Source organism: Notolepis coatsorum (genome assembly GCF_963971535.1).
Source record: "Notolepis coatsorum genome assembly, chromosome: 4".
NCBI lineage: Eukaryota > Metazoa > Chordata > Actinopteri > Aulopiformes > Paralepididae > Notolepis > Notolepis coatsorum.
The window spans coordinates 70,044,529-70,066,614 of record NC_140168.1 but is presented as its reverse complement, the minus strand read 5'-3'; the positions used below and the strand labels follow the sequence as shown (position 1 = coordinate 70,066,614).

Sequence of the window (22,086 nt, the reverse complement as noted above, 5' to 3'; positions counted from 1 at the left end):
CATTTTGACTTGTTGCTGCGTGGTGGCGATGTCTTGCAGATAATACAACTACAAGTATAATTATATAATATATATATTTTATAAAAAAAATATATATATTTATATAAAATAAAATTTATTTTATTTTTAATCAAAATCGATCGATATCGGATCGGTATCGGCCGATATGGCTCAAGACGATCGGTATCGGTGGCAAAAAACGTGATCGGGGAATCCCTACCAGCAGCAGTACAGTAGATATGCCATATTGTGTGTGTAGGCCTAGGGTGCAGACTGTCACATGGCCCTTTTTAAATAGTGCAACTGTTCACTGATTATTGGATGACATGGTTCAATTTACATGATTGATGTTCAAGTCAAGTTCAAGGTTTTATTTGTCACATGCAACATCATACCAGTAAGATGATCAGTGGAATGTTTCTCCACTGGCTCTTAGAATATGCACACTTAGCAAAAAAAGAAAAAACAACAACAATAAACTAGACGGTATATAGAAAATGAATACAAAAGATATTATATATATGCACAGTATATAGGGTACATGAAAGGAATTGGATGTGCTGAGAGCAGAAGGTAGATGTGTCCATTCTATTCCACTATAGCTATATACGTGCTTATTTATTTATTCACTGATCACTGCCATTTGCAGTGTTTGTGTAATGCTTTTATTTAATTTATTTTAGGACTTCATCATGCCTCATTGAGTCATGACTATAAATGTAAAACGTAATTGTTAATGATACAAATATTCTTGTATTATTTATTATTATTATTATTATTATTATTATTATTATTATTATTATTATTTGAATCTGGGGATGTCTGTAGAATCGATGTGAATGCAATCACCAATGATTTCTCACAAATTCAGCCCATAACCTGTTAAGCCCTAGCTCTATTTTCTGAAAATCCGCCAAAAAATACACAATACCTACATAATAATAATAATACATACATAAATGGAAGATTGCTCCACTTCTACAAGGTCCATTTGCATGTATCTAGGGACATCTATGGATCTCAGGGAATGTATTCCCTGTGTCAGAAATATTGTGTCTGTTACTAGGCTTGAGTAAATTGTGATGAAACAAAGGAGAATATAAATTATGATTTTTCTTTGATGGTGAATAACACCATGCTACACATGACCAGACATGGAAAACTGCCACTGAGCTCGTTCAGCACCTTCTTGAGATCACATGTACATAAAATCTAAGCAAATGAATAAAGGGAAGATGATTAAACAGAAGGTTTTGTAGATTATACAGTACTGAATTCTGCCATCCGGACACATGCAATTTGAAATATTATTATAGAATATCAGGCCTATAAATGACCTTATTATAGCCAAGTTGCACATCTATGGATCGGGACAAATCTACTCTTTCCAATGGCAGAGTTACATTTGGATTTAGTATCACCAGGCGTGCAGCAAGAACCGTGAATGAAATCTAGTGTAAATACAGAACTTTCTTATTATGGAGACCGGTCCGCCATTTTGAATCGGATTGCAATGCGGATCCTTGCTAGAAAGGTAGATAAACTAACTGTGTTCTAATTTATGCCAATAACGTTCAGTTTTGTGGTAGATAATCCTGAAAAATTAAATAAAATTCATCCACAAGTAATTAGCTGTACAGTAGCTGGCTTGAGCTGGGTAATGTCGTTTTTCGAAATTCCAACGCTCATTGAAAGACCTGAGTGTCATCATAATGACTACAACAAAATGTCCGCTCGCATTTATTTCCTGTTGAAATTCGCTAGCTTATGAATACAATTCCTGAACTGATATTTCATTAATAACAATTTAACCTATTGGTAAACAAATGTATTGTTGAAAATATACACTATGATTGCTGTTTTGACAGGATTTGGGTCTTTACTCTTGGCTACATTTGAAAAAAACATTTATTCATACAGTCTGTAGACATGGATTTATGACGTGATGTCATCTTCATTCATTGATCAGCTATTTTTATCATTCTATTTTGTGTTCCTCAATCTAGGCCACCTACAGCTCCCTGTTTGTAAAGAGGAGGTTCCCCATGAGCAGCAGGAGAGGAGCCCCAGTCTGGGCCAGGAGCAGCCAGAGCTCCTACAGATTAAAGAGGAACAGGAGGAACTCTGGACCAGTCAGGAGGGAGAGCAGCTTCAAGGTCCAGAGGAGGCTGACATCATAGAGTTAACATCCACTCCTGTCCCTGTGAAGAGTGAACATGATGAAGAGAAACCTCAGTCCTCATGGTTTAACCAAACCCATGAGCATCTAGCCAGCACCTCAACTGAACAGATGAAAACAGAACCTGATGGAAAGGACTGTGGAGTATCAGAACCTGCTAGAGATGGTCAGCTCCTCTCTCCAGACTGGTCTGAAACAGAGATGGAAGACAGTGATGATTATCGCAAGGTCTACGAGAGACTCAATACTGTTGCCATGGAGATCTGTGGAATCGTCAAAAGGACCATTAAAGAATACCAGGGGGACATTTATCGTGCAAAGCAGGAAATAGACCATCAGCGCCACCTGCTGGATTTGGTTTTACAACCAGTAATAAAGTTACACAGAGCAGGTTGGTGAAATCTAATGTTCTGTGTCTTGGTAGCTGTGTTTCAGTGTGGGTTTAATGAGGTTTCCTCAGAACAATAATATATATCAGACCAGCATTGTGTCATTGACTGCACTGACTTTTCAGGGTGTCTTTGGGATTCAATTTCGATTCTTGGGGTCACAATTTGATTAAAAATCAATTCTTGATTCAGTACATGCTAGGCTTGGGCGCTATAATTTTTTTCATACCTTTCTGACATCACACCCCGGTATATGACGGTATGACTTTCAACAATAATACTCGTTATCACCATACATAAAGATTTTCCGTGAGTAAATACTTGATATCTTAATCATAACCATAGTTGCAAGACGTTATAATGAAAAGGTCACGTTATCTTATGCATTGTTTCTACATAAGCAAGCACACATTAATTTACATCCACAACATAGCTGTGGTATCTTAAGAATGATACAAGATGCTTATATTGAAACGCTTTGACATTAGGGCAGTTCCTTCAAACCTAAATTCCTTAGCGACCCGTGTTACCAACGTAAACAAACTGCACAGCACGCACATATGCGAGACACACAGATATGAAACGACATACGAAACAAATAACGGAAGCTGAAATGAGACCAACCACCAACGTGACTCACAAACTCACGACAGTACACATACAGACGCACATAATTGAATCTGCATTGCTTAACTGATAATCAAAACCCAGCTGAAGCCATTAAACCCCTGTAGCGAATCACTGTGGGTAGGGGGTGGGTGGGCGACACTTTACACTGTACATTGGAATACTGACAAGCCATACTTGATCATTTACTGTACAACTGGGTTAGGACATTTGTGTAGGGTGTTCCACATTGATGTGGCATAATTGCGAAACGTGTTTAGTCCCTTGTTTGAGCCGAATCTGGGTTTAACATGATTTGCGGAGCTCCCTCTGGTGTTGTGATCGTGGTATTCACTGACCGTTGGGAAGTATTTTGACATGTACATGGGTACCTTGGTCGTGTAGTGTATCTTGTAGACCAGGCCCATTGCAAGTTGCTGTACTCTGTCGTCTACTCTAAGCCATCCTAGGTTGTTAAAGTGGGCAGGGGTGAGGTGGGTTCTAGGAGTCAGGTCAAGCAGTAGTCTGACTAGTTTGTTTTGAGATGTTTGTAATTTGGTTTTTAGTGCCTTTGAGGTGGTTTGTTACCATGAGGTGCAAGCATAGTCGTAGTACCCTTGAATGAGTGCTCCTGCCAGAGTCTTCAGGGTATTCTTGTTTACCAGAGAGGAGATCCGGTACAAGAATCGAGTTCGTTGGTTGACTTTTTTTTATTACATTGGATGCCATTTTGTCACAGGAAAGATTAGCCTCTAGGATGGAACCCAGGTAGGTAATTTCATCTTTCCTTGTGACAATATTGTCACCCACTGTAACTGAGAAGCCGTCGGTCTTGCTGAGTTTGTTATTTGAACCGAAGAGAATGGACTCTGTTTTGCCCATGTGTAATGATCGTTTGTTATCTGCAAGCCATATGCAGATTTTGCCTAGTTCCGAGCTGAGAGTTTTTTCAACCTGTAACTTGTTCTTGTCAGAGACCAGCAGGGCTGAGTCGTCCGCAAATAGGAACAAGTTGCAGTCACAAGCTGACGACATGTAATTTGCATAAATTAGGAACAGTAGCGGTTCTAGTATGCTTCCTTGTGGAACACCACAGCTCACTGGGAGGGGGGTGGATAGTAGGGATGCACCGAAATTTCGGCACCGAAAAACTTTTCGGCCGAAAATGGCAAAAAAAATTGCCTTTCGGCTTTCGGCCGAAAGAGTTTTTTCACCAAAAATATATCACCGAAAAAGAAACAACCTTGCGTGTTGTTGTGATGATGTCGCACTGTCGGGAGTCGCGCTGCCCCTATGTAAACTCTGCGCGCAACGCGTCCCAACAAATGCGTCCCCAACATGCTTCCATATCCTCATTCACTATTATGCCCGTCGCGGTAGGAGTGATCGCGGTGGGAGTGATCTAATATGCATATCATTCGCGTGTTGTTGTGATGATGTTGCGCTGTCGGGAGTCGCGCCGCCTCCATGTAAACTCTGCGCGCAACGCGTCCAACAAATGCGTCTTCAACATGCCTTTACATCCCCATTCACCATATGCCCGTCGCTGTTAATCTAATATGCATATTATTCAGAGCGAGGGGGGGGGGGGATTGTGTTTCTCACATTGACGTCTGTCTGTCGCGCGTCTACTGTGCCGAGTCAAGCGAGCACATTCAGCTGGGGACTAGAAAGGTGCGCTCAGTAGAGCACAGATGTCCGCTGCGGCAGTGATGATTATCGCAAGGTCTACGAGAGACCCAATACTGTTGCCATGGAGATCTGTGGAATCGTCAAAAGGACCATTAAAGAATACCAGGGGGACATTTATCGTGCAAAGCAGGAAATAGACCATCACCGCCACCTGCTGGATTTGGGTTTACAACCAGTAATAAAGTTACACAGAGCAGGTTGGTGAAATCTAATGTTCTGTGTCTTGGTAGCTGTGTTTCAGTGTGGGTTTAATGAGGTTTCCTCAGAACAATAATATATATCAGACCAGCATTGTGTCATTGACTGCACTGACTTTTCAGGGTGTCTTTGGGATTCAATTTCGATTCTTGGGGTCACAATTTGATTAAAAAGATGGAATTAATGTACTGTATGCATTCAGAAGTGCTGAATAAATGTTTTATGGACCCATAATAGTGATTATTTATTATTTAAGTTAAGTTTTGCCATAATCGTATATTTTTCCATAATCATAATGTTCCACAACATTGGTAAAAAAAAATCTATTCTATGAATCATTTTCGGCCTTTCGGTTTTCGGCCAACTGTTTTCTATTTTCGGTATCGGTTTCGGCCAAGAATTTCCCATTCAGTGCATCCCTAGTGGATAGGGTACCGTTTACCTCCACCATCTGTTCTCTCCCCTCCAGGTAGGATTGTATCCAGCTTAGGGATGCCCCGATCACGTTTTTTGCCACCGATACCGATCGTCTTGAGCCATATCGGCCGATACCGATCCGATACAGATCCGATACCGATCGTTTTTGATTAATAAAAAAAAATAAAAATTATATAATTTTTTTTTTTTTTTTTATAAAATTTATATATTATATAATTAGACTTGTACTTGTAGTTGTATTATCTGCGAGACAACGCCACCACGCAACAAGTCAAAATGCTCGCTATCTCCACTGTCTGTGTGTATACTCTTGCTTTGATCAAATTACATTCGGCTCTGCAGATTTACCCTAGGCTCTGCAGATATACCCTACTCCCTCAGCTATCCCCGTTAGTGACTGCGACGCAAGCCGGGCTTCGAATATGCATCGAATGAGTGTTATAAGACATTGATATCAGGACCTGTCTGTAGCTACTGCTAGCCGGAAATATAACGTTAAGACAACGCCTCAGTGAACTATTTAGTTGAATGGGACATTTCGTTTTGAACAGTGAGCTAAGCTAACGTGAGCTAACAGAGGTATCATACACTAGTACTAGATAACTAGACTATTGCTGGAGCATTTGTTGATATCAGGAGCTATCAGTAGCTAGCCGGCTAGATACCGTTCAGTTAGACAATGCCTCATCATGTATTAAACTAAAAGTGAATAGTTGACTGGGTCATTTTGTAACGGTAGCTAACGTTAGCTCATGGAGGTCCCGTCCCACTAGACTAGACCCGTGTTTACATGCGTGCGGGAGGAGCTGGAGGAGGAGCAGACGTGCAGCACTGTGTGCAGCTCCCGGTGTCTGAGACAGAACTCAGCGAGTGAGATCTGTTTTGACGATCGGCGAAAATAAAGCATTATCACCGATCGCATATTTATACTGATTATCGGCCGATAACGATCGGTGGCCGATCGATCGGGGCATCCCTTCCAGCTCACTGATAGACTATCAAAACCAATTGCTTTTAGCTTGTCAATCAGAATGGAGTGATTGACAGTGTCGAAGGCCTTTTGTAGGTCCAGCATGACCATGCCGCAGTATTTGCTCGCGTCCACCTCTTGTTTGATGTGGTCGTTCAAATAGAGACGGCATGTGTCAGTGGAGTGGGATGTTCTGAAGCCAGATTGGAATTCGTAGATTCGATTTTTTCCGCTAGCTACTTTTCGACCTGTTCGTATACTATTTTTTCCATGACTTTCGAGATGGATGTAAGGATAGAAACAGGGCGGTAGTTGCCTGGGTCTAATTTGCTGCCCTTTTTGTGCAGGGGTGTTACACTTGCAATTTTGAAGTCCCTGGGGACATGTCCCTGTTTTATGGAGAGGTTTATTATGTGTGTGATGACTGGGGTGATGGCGGCTGCTGAGTCTCTGAGGAATTTGGAGGGGATGTTGTCATGGCCAGTGGCCTTGTTCGGTTGGAGGGCCCTCAGTTTTTTGAGTACCTCATCTGTAGTTACCATTTCCAGTTTGAAGTCGTCTTTGTGGACGCCTAGGTTCTTGTAGTATGCTACTATGTGTTCTACCCCATAATGCCCTGAGTGGGAGGGTAGTTTGTTTACCAGTGTTGTGGCTATGTTTGTGAAGAAAGTGTTTAAGTAATTGGCTACATCCAGCTTGTCTGTGATGAGCGTGTTGTCCGTCTTTATGTTTATGTTTGAGAACCTGGTTTTAAGTTTTTTACTGCAGCCTAGTTGATTATTGAGTAATTTCCAAAGTTCACATGGTTTATTGTTGTTTTCCTCAGTTTTGTCACAACTAGGGGGTGGTCTGTCTAGGAAGCTAAAAGAATAGCAATAAAGGAAGCCATTTGCTGTAATTTTCTGCAACACAAGGGTCAGTTCCAAATTAGTTATTTATTTAAGTACAGTGTATAAGTGTGACATCCTCCGGGCACGACGCAATTAACACAAGTAGATTTCTTGAACTGATTTTAATGAAGCTTTGTCCAATCTCCATCCAAACCTTCATCCAAACCGTAAAATCTGTACAACATACAAATGCATACAAATGATACCATTAGCAATTGAAAGTCCATTAAAACCGTAGCTAAAACATCAACCGTCACATATAACAAATCATCATCCATAATAATCAATACCTTATCTATCGATACATTCTGGTGTTGTGTCTTTAATCTTTGTCTTGGTCGATTGTCTTGTTAGGTTGTCTTGTTGTAGACCAGGGGCTCCCAAAAAATAAAACTCAAAAAAGAAAAGAATTTTTAAGAAAATAAAAATTTTTATGCAGTCAGGCCACTGAACTTAGAAGCAGGCCAGGCCAGTGTTTCTAGTTGCACAGCGCAATAGTTAGATAACCTAGGTGGGGAACAACCAGGAGATCACTGCAACTCACACAAGTTGGAGAACTATCTCTCTCTCTCTCTCTCTCTCTTGCTCTCACACACACAAAGGGAGCCGCATGTGATTGGTGGAGGCGGGACCCTTACAAAAAACTGTTGTTGCTAATCATTGACACATGCTAGCCTGTAATAATCCCCCCCAGAAAAATCTACTTTGCATTTGATATATTGCAAATATATGCCATCACACACACTGGCATTTAAAGGGTTAGAATTATAAAATGAATGTGTGCAGGGCACTTAGTTTGCTCTTCGCTCCCAGTCACAACCGCCCAGTATACAAACAACCCCTTAGTACAACACTCCCTCCGGATCTGGACCCAGTTCAGAAAACACTTTGGTCTCCACGCCATGTCACCATCCTCACCTGTCCACAAAAACGTCCTTTTCCCTCCCTCTATGGTGGATGAAGCCTTCAGCAACTGGTTTAAGAATGGCATTCTGAGCATTTATGATTTGTACCAAGACAGTTCATTTATGTCTTTCACACAATTGTCCCTAAAGTTTAACTTACCAAAAACTATTTTTTTCAGATATTTACAGATACGTGATTTCGTTATGAACAAATTTGCTCAGTTCCCCCATATACCTCCAAAAACTGTGATCGACCGCATCTTGGAGGTGAAGGTTGCAATCAAAGGCTCAATATCTAAACTATATAACATCATATCCCTATCCCTACCTTCTTCAGTACTGGCTGGCTATAAGACAAAACTGGGAGTCCAATCTAAATCATCAATTTACAGACAAAGAATGGGAAAATGCTCTTGCCCGAATACACTCTTTTTCAATATGTGCCCACCATTCACTGATACAGTTCAAGCTCCTCCACAGTCTATATTGGTCAAAGACTAGACTTGCGAAGATAAACCCTGGCATGGATCCCACATGCGACCGGTGCCACCAAGCCCCTGGCTCACTTATCCATATGTTTTGGCATTGTCCAGCACTGGCCCCTTTCTGGACTTCCATTTTTAAATCTTATTCAGATATATTTTGTGAATGTTGACCCATGCCCTCTTAATGCATTATTCTGACACCGGAGAACGCTGCGATATCTATTGGGCAATCCAATGCCATGGCCTTTGCCTCACTCATTGCCAGACGCCTCATCCTAATCAACTGGAAGGCAGCCACTCCCCCTTCACATTTACACTGGATGAGGGATGTTATGTCTCTTATACATATAGAGAAAATCAGATTTACAACACAAGGCCACACCGATACTTTCCACAAAACATGGCAGCCCTTCCTACTTCATTTAAAAACCCATATGACTCCTTCCAAACTTTGGACCCCATGACCCCCCTCCTTCCCCCATCTACCTTCCTGACACTGCTAGCCCACGTATGGCTGGGGAGATGGCATTGTGGTGGTCTGCTGAGGGTGTTAAATTTACTTTCCATTTTATTTGTTTTACCATCTGGAAATTACGCTACTAAAATGGAGAGTATTACTTATATTATATATTATTATTACGGTCTTTCTTATTTATATTTTTTCTTATTTCTTTAAATTTATTTCTTATTTCTTTTTGCGTAGTTTTGTCTGTCACATCTGTATTTATGTTTAATTATTTTAATTTTATTTAATTTAAATTTTTTATTTATGTGAATTATATGTATGTTTGTCGTCGCCCTCACTGGGTGGGATGGGGTGGGGTTGGGGGATAGGAATGGGGAATGAAATGGAAGTTGTATAATTTGGATAACTGAAATTTATTTTTATTTACAATTCGAATGTTGATTTAGAATTTGAATGTCAACATTATGATCGAAGCTTCGAAGCATTCGGTACAGCCCTATCGGTAGCTATTCCATCTGAAGTGTCAATCTCTGCAATAAGTCCGGCCTCTGCAGATTGTCTTAGCTGTTTTAACATAGCAATTTGCTGGCTCGTTCCCCATGTTCATAAAACTCCTGGCGAGGACTTCCGGTTCCGATCCGCAGCGCATGGCTGGCTGATTTTACGGAGCTCGGCAACCAAACCACATTAACCCTGATTACGTTTTATTTTTTATACCATTTGATTTTCTTGAAGTTATAATTATGTCTAAACAGACGCAGAACAGGATGGGAACCCTGAACGATGTGGATAAGGAACTCATCAGGGCGATATTCCATGAGGAAACAGATGCTATCATGGCTAAGCTAGCCGGCAGGATATATGCACTACAGGAGACGGTGACCGCCATAGACGCACGATTAGCCATGGAGGAGGGAGGTATGTCCGCGGTCGTGGAGGTAGCTGAGACCAACGTCGTGGGAATATTATACTTTGAGGACAAACTACGTGATTGTGAGATGAAGTCGGCGGACCTGGAGGACCGTGGTAGAATGTTAGGATATACGGGTTACCGGATGAAACGGAGGAGGACGAACCGATAAAATACCTTGAGGAGATGATACCAAAATGGTTTCCGAAACTGGCTAGCCCCGAGATCGAAAGAGCACATAGGATCTTCAGACCCGCTACCCAGTTGAAGGGCGAGCGTGCAAACCCTCGCACATTCATATTCTGCTGCCTGAGATTCCAGACGAGACATATAACAGCATATATTGAGAGAGGCCAGACTGAAACCTCCGGTGGTGAACGGCCGCACCTTGAGATTCGCCGCTGACTTTAGCGATTACTAGGGGTGGGAATCACCAGTTTCATCACGATACGATACGATATCGATTCTTTGGACAACGATATGATATTTTCCGATATCACGAAGTCTGCCACGATACGATACGATACGATTCAGGTGCCTGCGATCGATATGAGACGATATTATATGCCCATTTAACACAATCAGTAACATTTAAAAACAACATTCTCATTTTATAGCGCCGTGAATATAAGCGTTATACAGGATTTGGTCTAGTATATTTTCTGGATGGCTAGATATAGGGCTAATGGCTGCTAACGTTATATCCAATGGCATTTCCGTTTTACAGATGCTACAGTTAAAACTCAAACTGCATATGATCGGCACGATCCTCAAGCATGTATGCATGAAAGGGGGGGACGGCGGGGGACGTTGTTTCTTATTATTGATTACCAATAACCGTGTTCGTCTAACTAGCCACATAGGCCGATCGGATGGATGGCTATCAAAACAAGGCCTGATCGGGATGTACTTTACGTGAAAAAGATCTTACCGTGGGCCGGTGGGATCCCCCCGAGCATTTCCCCGTTATCGATCGCCATCTGGTAGATCGATATGTCCATTGGCTGATGATAAATCCCCTTATTGCATAGTGAAATCTGCGATGCAAAACGTAATCCAAGCTACAGGCTGCAGATCCAGAATCGAGCTAACATAAAACTCCATTGAAAGTAAAAAAAAAAAAAAAAAAAGTCCACCGTTCAGCCACAGGGCACACTGCATTATCGCGATAGCGCCCCTAAGAGGTTGAATGAGAGGGTGGGATCCAGGATGATGCAGAGGTTGTGAACCAGGGGGGGAGGGGGGGGGGGTGATGGTTGAGTCTTGGATAGTGAGTGTGATGGGTCCGGATTAGCTGAGGGTGGATTTGGTGCCAATGAACAGTCTTGTCACTGTTGAGTTTGAGGAGGTTATGGCTCAGCCAGTATTTTATTTCAGATAAGCAGGACTCGATGTAACTGTACTTACAGTAGATTTCAGTCACAGTCTTTGCTGCCCTGTTACTGACGCCTGGTGGTACTAAATCCAGATTGAACTCTGCCATTGGAAAGAGGAGATTGGCCCGATCCATAGATGTATGACTTGGTCATAATAAGGTCATTTATAGGCCTTATATTCTATATTCATATTTCAAATGGCATGTGTCCGGATGTCAAAATTCAGTACTGTATCTACAAAACCCCCTGTAAATCATCTATGATCTGGCCTTTATTAATTTGCTTAGATTTTTTGTACACTTGATCTCAAGAAGGTGCTGAATGAGCTCTGGCAATTCTTCACGTCTGGTCAATGTTAGCATGGTGTTATTCACCGTCAAAGATGGAAAAAAATTATAATAATAATTTATTCTCCTTTTGTACTCACAATTTTCTTTAGTGGTTGCAAGATTCCATATTCCAATATTCCAGTATAGAGGTATGAGCTGGAAAACTGGTTCCATAGCCTGACGTCTTATGTAGTACAGGTCCAAATTTTATAAACATCCGTTCAGAAATGAGTCTTTGAGAGACGTCCGAGTAAAACCGACGCCAAGAAAAAAAAGCATTCCAAAATCCATTTCCTCATCCACCGCAGTGCATTCTGAAGTCTGATTTCGCTCATCAACTTTGACCTAGTTCCCTTATTCGCTTATTCGTGATTCTCCCTAGAGCCAGGCACTCGACAGTGCGCGTTTCGCTTGCATTTGATAACTTCCGTGTTTGATGTCAACTCCAGCTGCAAGGGAGGGGCTGAGCCTGATACGATACCCCCACCTTAAATATTAGAAGCTATGACATCTAGCTCTTCAGCCCTGTTTTTGACAGCATTGTGACAATTCCTCTCGTGAGTTGCGCTGTTTCTATGTGCAGTGTTTCTATCTGCAAGCAACAGGTCCAATGTGTCTAACATGCTATGCATCCTCATCATTCCTGTATGCCCACGTCGCGGTAAAACCTTAGCTGCTAACTAAGCTAAATAGCTCACAGACACAGGAGAGGAGAAATCTGTTTCGGTTTTGTGCTGGAAAGGGGGGGATGGGCTGAGCCCGTCTCATTCTCCCTCTCTCTTTCTCTCTGTATGTTCAATGATGATGATCAATGAAGTAGCCAAAAGTTACACTATAAAAACGAACTGGATAGTTGATGATAATAAATATTTCACTTCATTAGCAAACATTTTGTAAAATCATTAAGTCTGCTATAAGCTACATGTATTCTCCTTCTCTCTTGTGTGTGTGTAAATTTACTTCTTTTTGACATGGATTATTAGCTTTAACAATCCTGATTCCTGAGCCTATTTTATTAAAAAGGATAAAAGATCTAAATTATGTATATATAGGCCTATATATAAAAAAAAGTATTGTAATCGTATCCTGTGGAGTGGAGAGATATCACACAATACATATAATAAGTAACTCATGGCGATATAAAGTAATCTTTACACTAGTTCGGTGCATATTACCTCCAGGTATTGTTGCTACAATTGTCACTAGAATTGACAACAGTTACTATTGGATGGTTAAATGACACATGATTCAAAACGCAGAGAACAGGACTAAGAATTTGGGATTATTGAATTGGGAATGGAGAAGGCAAAAAGGTACTGCTAAGTCCTATGTAAATCCACTATATCTCTGACCCCTAATCATAAGATACTCACCTGCTGCTCTTCTCTCTCGCCTTAGCTCCAGATACTGGAGATGACGACGATGACGTTTCTGATCTGGAGGGCTCTCACTGGACAGTCACCTCAGGGAGGTGTCGTGTTAGTAAAAATATTTTCTTTAGAAGGGTGAGTCCTAAGTTAACTAAATGCACAATGGTCATTAAGCACAATACTCAAAATTCTCGTTTTTAAACAAGCTTTCTTTTGCCACCACAGACAAAACGCAGAATAATCAACGGGAAAAAGACCCGGCGATGTGGAGAGTGTTCAACCTGCCTTATAAAGCACGACTGTGGCAAGTGTCAGAACTGTCTCGATAAGCCCAAGTTTGGTGGGCCCAACACCAAGCGACAGTGCTGCATGTAAGTTGCGCATGTTTCATTGATAATTCACTACAGTGAGTCTTGTGGTTAACAGCCTGCTATGTACCATTAGCCGTGTTGAGCACAGTATTTGTTAACCTCTTAACTGGCGCCCCCAAAAGTGGAATTTTTTTTTTTTACTTGAACTTGAGGACTGCATACTTTTTTTTGCGAACCAAAATACTATACTTTATACTTATAGCACATCTATGATCCTGGTCTCTTTTGAAAGATTACATTCTGAAGTGTCTGATACAATAAAGAAAATTCACTTTTAGTGCTAATGAAATAGAGTAACATACTGTAGGTCTGAACTTGAGTTGTAGAAAAACTTGTTATTCACGTTTTTCTGTAGTAGTTGCAATATCCAAAAGTATATTTCCAAAAAAAATGTATGGCTGAAAAAACACCCTGGGTCCATAGAGTGATATATAGCGATTTAGGTAAAATGTAAAAAAAAAATTATAATAATAATAATAATAAAAAAGGAGACGTCTGCTCCTTAGACCATGAGCCACACAGGGGGTGCTTAGAGGGGCTAACTGCTTAAAAACAGTACCTCTGTGCCCCCCCCCCCCTTGATGCCTGCCCTGTTATTTCCTCCTGGAAAAGCACAGGGCCTTCACGCTGACAGGTCCTTAGTAAGAGCAGAGCTCGACCGTCGCCTGGCGGACACCGGGCTGGACTGATCCAGTCCGGCGCGACCAGAAGGAGTCCTGGGTCCCCAATGCTGCCGCACCGCTTTGATAGATTCCTTAGCAAGAGCAGAGCTTGACTGCCGCCTGGCGGAGACGTACTCTCTCCTGATTGACCACATAAACGCTGTTATGCTGTTCGGACAGACCAGGGCGTGCCGGTCCCTAAGACAGCGTTAAAAAACGCCCGGGACCAGGCACCGCCTTCCTTTCCCCAGTAAGTTAATTGTATAAAAAAAACAGGGGACAGACCTTTATATTTACAACCCATACATTGGGGCCTCTGTTTGGCCAGGGCTGTCATAGCTGCGGGCTCTGATAACAGAGATAACAAACCCGAGAACGGTGTTGGGGGTATTGATAAGACAAGCCCCAACCCATCGTTTCTCCCCCACCTGAAAATAGGGGAGACCTGTTTTTTTACGATTTTCTTTTTTGGCATTTTATTGCTTTATTGGAGAGACCCGGCAGAGAGGAAGGATAGGAGAAGATATGGGGGGAGGACATTCTGCAAAGGTCGCCGGGTCCGGGAGTCGAACCCGGGATGGCCGCGTTGCACTGCAGTGTGTTACGTGGTGCGCCACTCTGGCGCCCCACATTCACCTCTTTGAGAGGGAGCAACGCTAGTTTCTCCCGCAGAGGGATTTCACAAAATTCATATAGTACACCCAAAAGATAAGGGTTTATATCTTCACCCCCCGGACAACCTCATGAAAGCAAAAACATACGAGGTGAAACCGGAATAGTGTTTTAGCCCTGTGTTGATTTATAAGTGAAAAACATACGCAAAGCATATGTCCTCTTTATCTCTTGAAAACCCAACACGAGACCCAACCCCCATCCGTGGGCTCTGAGGCTACGTTGTTTAAAAACGTGCACACGAGAGAGCCCCATGGCTCCATTTCCCAAGACAAAATCACCGGCGGTTTAGGCCTAGTCCCGCAACGTCACCTCCTGCTGCCTCGTGCAGTGCGCCCTCGCTTGCCCAGAGGGGCAGACGCCTGGCGGGACAAGTCGGGGGTCTGGCTGCTTGCAGATCCCTACCTTCCCATCCGAGCACAGGGTAGGCGGAGGCGCTGGGCTCGCCGCGGAAGCGGCACGCGCTGCCGGGCCTATCCCTCGGCAGGCCCATGCTTCCTCGAGGTAGAGAACGCTGGGGGGAGCGCCGGCGCTGCGGGGACACGCTGGCTGCGGCCTTGCAATGCCTCACGTTGGGTCGCTCCCTGGTCTCCGGCCTGGAGAAATGGCGACCAAGGAGCAACCGCTGCTGCTCCATCTCCCTGCAGGCCACCGCCACTTCCTCGATAGAGGACCCGAACAGGCCGTCTTCAGAGAGGGGGGCCAGGAGGAGAGGCAGCCTTCTCCGTTCTTCTTATGAAGACTGCGCCATCATCTTCTCAGAGGCTATGCCCTGCAGCTGGGACAGGTGCAGGATAGCCCCCAGGGCTTGGGCGAGGACCTCACAATGGTTGGGGCCCAGGGCCCAGCCTCGACTGGAAGGACGAGAGCTGGGCGATGTTGGTTGCGGCGGCCAGATCCTGGGTGGCGGCGATGTAGGCTTTGTCGGCCCACACCGCCAGCTGCCCGGCCGACTTCCCCCTCGGCTTCTGGTTAGGGTGCTACATCATGTCGGGGCAGAGGACTGCTGCCAGCGGCTTGTCCAGCCGTGGCACGCCAGCCTTCAAACCCCGGACCCGACCCTCCACCTGTGTAAAAGGCAGGTGGGAACGCGTCAGGCCTTGGATGTGGGACACCACCTGTCCCGGGCCACGTAGGTGTCCATAGGGGGAAACCCTGGGCATAGCATGTCCGGCCTGCCACGTGGGTTCTCCCGAAAGACGTGTCCCACCATGCCATCGGGGACAGGTATCGGCGTGGGCTCGGGCAACAGGGCACCGTTGGCTGCGGCCGCCATTGCCATCAGCTTGGGGAAGAGAGCGAAGCCTGTTCTGCTGCCTCTCTTCCTCCAAACAAATATCTTCCGGGTCGGGGTCTTTGCGGGACCGAAGACGTTTGGCCCCGCATACTCAACCTCCTCCTCCCCTGACCACCCGCTACACTCGCTCACCGTCGAACGACGGGAGCAAGCGTGAGCGGAGAGCTTGAGCCGCAAGTCATCCGCCATCAGAGAGACCCCACCCGGGCTGGTTGGTGGCCTGCCCAGACTAACGGGGACACCAGGACCGGGGATCCTCCTCATGTCTGAGGGACCCGCTACGGCATCCGGGTCGCCCAAACCCAGCACCGCACGCCACGTGGGCTCACCTGCTTGCCATGACAGGGATCCCCCACGGTGAGCGGTGGGGGCGTTGGTGGAGTTCTGACAAGGACTGTTTGGTTGGTGGCAATGCCATCGCTAAACTAAATTTGCTGAGAAAAACAATTAAACCTCAGACTCTAAACAACTGGGTTATATACGTGACCGGGAGTGGGCGTGGCTGAGTAGATGTAAGGTGCATGGGAAATACTTTCAATGTATACAATATGTATAAACGAGCTAGTCCAATAGCGAGCAAGACGCGTAGCCAGTATCGACATATAACTGGGATTTCCCATTATAACCGTTAGCATTGGGGCTAGTGTACATTAGCTAATAAGGCACTGGATCCATAGCTAGCTTCGATATGTGTGTGTGTGTGTCACGACCTGCGTTGAAGGTGACGTCACGGCGCCCTATGACGACCAGCTACACTGACACTACCTGCAGTGGAAAACGATCGAAGTACCAGGTACCAATAGCGAGTAGAGTCGAGTAGTCAAGTCGAGTATGTACCATGCAGTGGAAAAGCGGCAATAGACTCCAATGCATTCGCCGCATTTTTTACTTCCTGTTTTCGCTTGTGACTTTTCACCTAGATCCCTGATTCGCTCATCCCCACGTGGGGTATCATTGGAAAGCCACACATTGTTTACAACCCTGTCCAATATTTTTTGCGATCGCCAAATGATTGACGGAGTTAGAGCGTTGGGCTGGGAGTCGGGAGTGGTATTAAAAAATAAATAAAAAAAAGTCTGCTAAAGACTTTGGCGCACGCCTCACATATCGGCATGTAACTCGAGAACCGCTGGACGGATTTTGATCCAATCGACAGGCAACAAATAGGGCTTTAATTCGATATAATATTATATGGGTGGGCTGTTGCGTTTTTTAAGAGGTTAACATTGCTTAGATTGAATTCTACAAGCCTTCTTTAGGCCAATCATTTTGTGCGATTTCTTTCCAGCAAAACATTAACAGTCCAGCTATAAGTTTGAAAAGGGAGTCTGAAAAAGACAAATCAACTGCCAAATTTGAAAGTCGATGAAGTTCTTGGTAGCCGGATACATCCCTCCTCATTCACACATCGATAGATGAATATACATGCAGTTTACCGCAAAGGGTCGTCTTAAAACCATGTTTCCCTCATCCCTCAGATACCGGAAATGTGCGAAGATTTGGAGAGAGGACGGACCAAGACGAGGTATGACCCCAAAACCATTCAAACGTATGTTTTTGTGCTTAGTGGTGATTGAGACTCATATTATTATTCATGTTAGGCTGTTTTACTTACTTACTTACTTACTTGTTTTGTTATACTACAAAACAAGACACATTATTGTTATGATTCCATTATTATTCTTGATGTTAAAACAAAAGCAAACAAATGAGTAGACATATATATATATTAGAGGTGGGCATAGATAATTTTTTTTAATCTAGATTAATCTATCTGCAATCCTGGATTTAATCTAGATTAATCTAGATTAAAATGGCTAAAAAAAAAAAAGAAAAAAAATGCCGAAGGCATTCAAAATATGTGTGTTCTACCCAAATAATGACCAGAAGTAAGTCCTTACTTTTTCTTTCCTCCTTATGTTTCTCAGGCCAGGTGGCCCATTACACCATGAGCCCATCTCCCGTTTCCAAAATGCATTACAGGCTGTTTGAAAAAGCTGTTTTGCTATGATAATTGGTAATGAAATATCAAAATAATGTTCAATAAGATGTACTTGTGTTTAGTTGTTTTATTCAGAAGTTAACACAAATAAATAATATTACCAGTACAGTACAGTATCTAGCACTCTCGGGAGCAAAACAGAAAGAATCATTTCAAACTTGAACTATGTGACATGGCTTGAATCAACTGCTCCAGTGGAGTTGCTCAGTGGCCAATGGTGTCAACTGTGGTTGTACTGGGCAGCTCCCAGGTGTGAATGGAACTGTGTGAATGTGAAGCAGGGCGTTCCTGAAAAAGAGCATATGTGCTCAGCGAACCTACCCTGGGTAAATAAAGGTAAAAAAAAAAGAAAAATCTTTTTTTTTTCTTTCTTTTTTTAGATTAATGCGTTAATTATATTATCGCGCGATACTAGTATAGCGTTAACGCAGCACGTTAACGCCGTTAACGGCCCAGCTCTAATATATATATATATAAACCTGGTGATGGTGATATACCTGGTGATGATGATAGATATGGTGATGATATTGTGGTTAGAAGTGGTGGAGAAAATAAAAGCTAGCATATAATGGTAATGTCTGGTTAGGAGCGAGGGAAAATGGATGGATTATCCAATGGGGGGTCCGGAAGGGGGGGGGTACGAGCTGGAGCATATGTGTGTAGGTTTTTAGATAAAGGTAGGATTTAGGTATTAAGGGTATATCCTATATAAGACAATTAACTAAAATGTGATTTCATTGGATGTGCACTGACAACTAATGCTTGTATATCTTATCGTGTGTTGTCATGTTTGTTTATGTGTTTGTTTAAAAAATAATAAAAAAATAAAATACAAAAAAGATATGGTGATGATAGATATACCTGGTTAGGACAGGTCTTGTTAGCCTGAAGCATCCCACTAGGTACTCATCGCTCTCTGCGAATAGGTCTGCATGATCCTGCGATACTGGCAATCCATCCTCAGCACACAATCAGTGATATCTTCCAGCAGCAGTACAGTAGATATGCCATATTGTGTGTGTAGGCCTAGGGTGCAGAATTGGCCCTTTTTAAATAGCGCAACTGATCACTGATTATTGGATGATGTGCTGAAGGGTCTGCAATTAGGTAAAATTAGACCTAAAATAATCCCCCTTTAAGTTAATATGTGGGAGTTAAGTTATTATTTACCACATAATGTTACACTGTCTGCCTATTGATGGCATCTCAGGTTATATGACGGTGCTGCCATCTAGTGGGCCAGAGGTGGTAGTGTTCCCTCGTATCTGCGTCACTTCCTCTATGAGCTTGTTGATGTTGAACTTGACCGGACACGTTAGAGAGAAACGTACACCCAGCGTTGCTCTTGTTAACGTTATAGTTTGACGGTGACCAAGTATGTAAAGTGGCTTACCAAGCGGACATTATACCACCAAGAGAGAGTGAGTTTTAGTACCCAGCTAATTCGATGTTTAGTAAACGTCTGGGATTAGCATATTACAGCGGACTATAGTATTCCCCATCTATCGTTACCAGTTAGCCGAAGCTAGCTAGCTCGGCGCTAATACCTAAAGTAGCTTCGGCTCATGCTTCGATAGCTGCTCTATACTGGACATATCAGTCGATATATAACACAGACCAGAGAACATTTAGATGGGGTCTGTGTCGCTGTAAAAGGACACAACTAGTCCTAAGAAGTAGCCATAGCAGTAGCCTGTGGTACAGAGGGGACCAGCGTGTCTGCAGCAGCTGTCGGCGTGCGCCGTGCAGCACCACGGAGCGGAGCGAGACACTCGGATCCACCACAGCGGAGCATCTGGTCTGCAGGAGCAGACTGGTGGCGCCTATTGGACCGGGCAGCGTCTTCCCGCCCTCATCACCACGCAGCGGTCTACTACTCCTCATCACAGAACTCATCCGGGTCCTTTTCTCACCCCCAGGATTATTAACTCTCTCCATCTCTCTCATCCTGCAGAGGGAATTGTTCCTCTGACAGTGGTAACCGCGGCAACGTTTGGCCAGAACACTTTAATAGAACTATTTGGGCGCCCATCTAAATTTAGTAATAGTATTTAATTAGGCATTGTGTAACGTGATAACAATATTTTGTATGTATCTTTTTTCCCCTTTTTTGCTTATATAAAAGCATTATGATTCAAACAGTTTCCTCGCTCTTTCTAGTTTAGGTGACTCCATTTTAAGTTATTCACTCAGTTGTGTATTTGGTACAATTAGTTTAAGAGTTAAGGCATCCTACCACACCCCCCTAAGGTGATAATTATATACAGTCCTCTAAGCTCCCGCACAATTTGGTCACTTCGAGCCGGAGTTAAACCAGATAGGATGTCACGAAAGAGCGAGGTAGGTTCAAAGGGTCCCCCCCCCCCCCTTCCCTGAAGGGAAGACACGTGCTCCTAGGGAGCGTAGATTACCCTCCCGACTAGATGACTGTGTCCTGGGTACACCCAGTAGCCCTAGTTCGGAGAGCAATCAGCATGTGCTAAACACATCAGCTGACCGGACAGTAGGGGACTTTACAACCCAGACGGCAGGCACACCCCAGCTAGTAGAGGGTGCTGCTGCCACACCACAGTTAGATCAGACGGCAGGCACACCCCAGCTAGTAGAGGGTGCTGCTGCCACACCGCAGTTAGATCAGACTCTGAGAACAGAGTCAGACCCGACTGACACCCCCCAGCGGCCTGAAGAGAAGAAGAGACACCAGGTGGCAGTCTCATGTAGTAAAGACATAACTACCTTCTCGCCACTGGATACCGCCAACCAAGATGAGTATGAGCAAGATGAGCCTGAAGAAGAAGAGGAGAGTGACTCCGCTGAAAACGACTCGCAACCTGGAGAGGATATCAATCCCCCAGACAGAGTGGAGCCACGCGGCAGGCAGGACTTCAATCACTTCCAACCAGGAGAGTTCTTCCTAGACACTCGCAGAACTAGTAGGCCCCCCAGCAGAGCACAAAGCAGAGGGAGCGTTACCAGCCAAACAGAATTCATATTCCAATGCATGCAACAACAACGCGAAGATGCGCTCGACAGAGAGAGAAGAGCCGCGGAAGCACTGGAGCGGGAGCACGATAGAGCGGCAGCCCAGGCCTTGGAGTACACCCGGCTCGCTACCGCCCAACTGCAATCGGCCTCTGCCTCCAGGCAATCATCAAGAGCATCCACTAGGAATAACTCACCCCAGCGCCGCCAGCCTGAAAGGGAGGAGCACCCGGCTACGTATCCCCGACCCCGAACAAGAGACAAGGCCGACTCCGAAGACCTGGAAAGGCGACTGGCTCGTCTGCAGGAGGAGTATACGGCACCAAGAGAGGTGCCACCCCGCTCTCAATGTGAGCGGCTACCCGCCACACACAGAGCAACCTCCAGATCCCATCAACATTGGCCCGTAACTGCACCGGCCCCTAGGTACGACCCGCTCCCACAGCGCCCACCAGGGAGCGCCATCCCATTCTTCAAAGACAATTCTAGAAGTCAGTACCATGACATGAGGATGTGTCTGGAGTTCCTCCTGGGCGCCGCCAACCACAGCGAGCAACAGAAGTTCCTCGAGCTGTCTATGCACTGTACGCTGCCTGCGGCCAAGCTCATATGCACTGCCAACGCATACTCCCCCACCCCCTATACTTCGTCTATCCAGGCCCTGGACGAGCGCTGGGGACGCCCGTGGGACCACATATTGGATGAGATCCACGAGCTGGGAGAAATGGCAGACATAAAGGACGACCACGCCCTGGACGCATACTCCTTGAAGGTACAGGCTCTGGTGAGCCTCCTGACGTTTCAAGGAGCCGCCGGCCGCACTGAGCTCTATGCAGGCTCCAACGTAGAACGCTTCGTCAGGAAGCTTCCAAAGGAAAGGGAAGAGAGGTTCCGACG

At 44.4% G+C, this 22,086-nt stretch overlaps 1 protein-coding gene across 1 annotated transcript in view; it reads left to right on the top strand.

The window, feature by feature from the left end:
* LOC311226549 (uncharacterized protein) overlaps positions 1 to 22,086 on the top strand; it is a gene marked incomplete at its 5' end in the record, with an annotated part of 109,156 nt that overhangs the window by 39,726 nt on the left and 47,344 nt on the right. The window contains 4 exons of the mRNA XM_084311969.1: positions 4,885 to 5,063; positions 13,232 to 13,338; positions 13,429 to 13,574; positions 17,684 to 17,730. Coding sequence (XP_084168095.1) covers positions 4,885 to 5,063; positions 13,232 to 13,338; positions 13,429 to 13,574; positions 17,684 to 17,730 — 479 coding nt within the window. The remainder of the gene's footprint in view (positions 1 to 4,884; positions 5,064 to 13,231; positions 13,339 to 13,428; positions 13,575 to 17,683; positions 17,731 to 22,086) is intronic.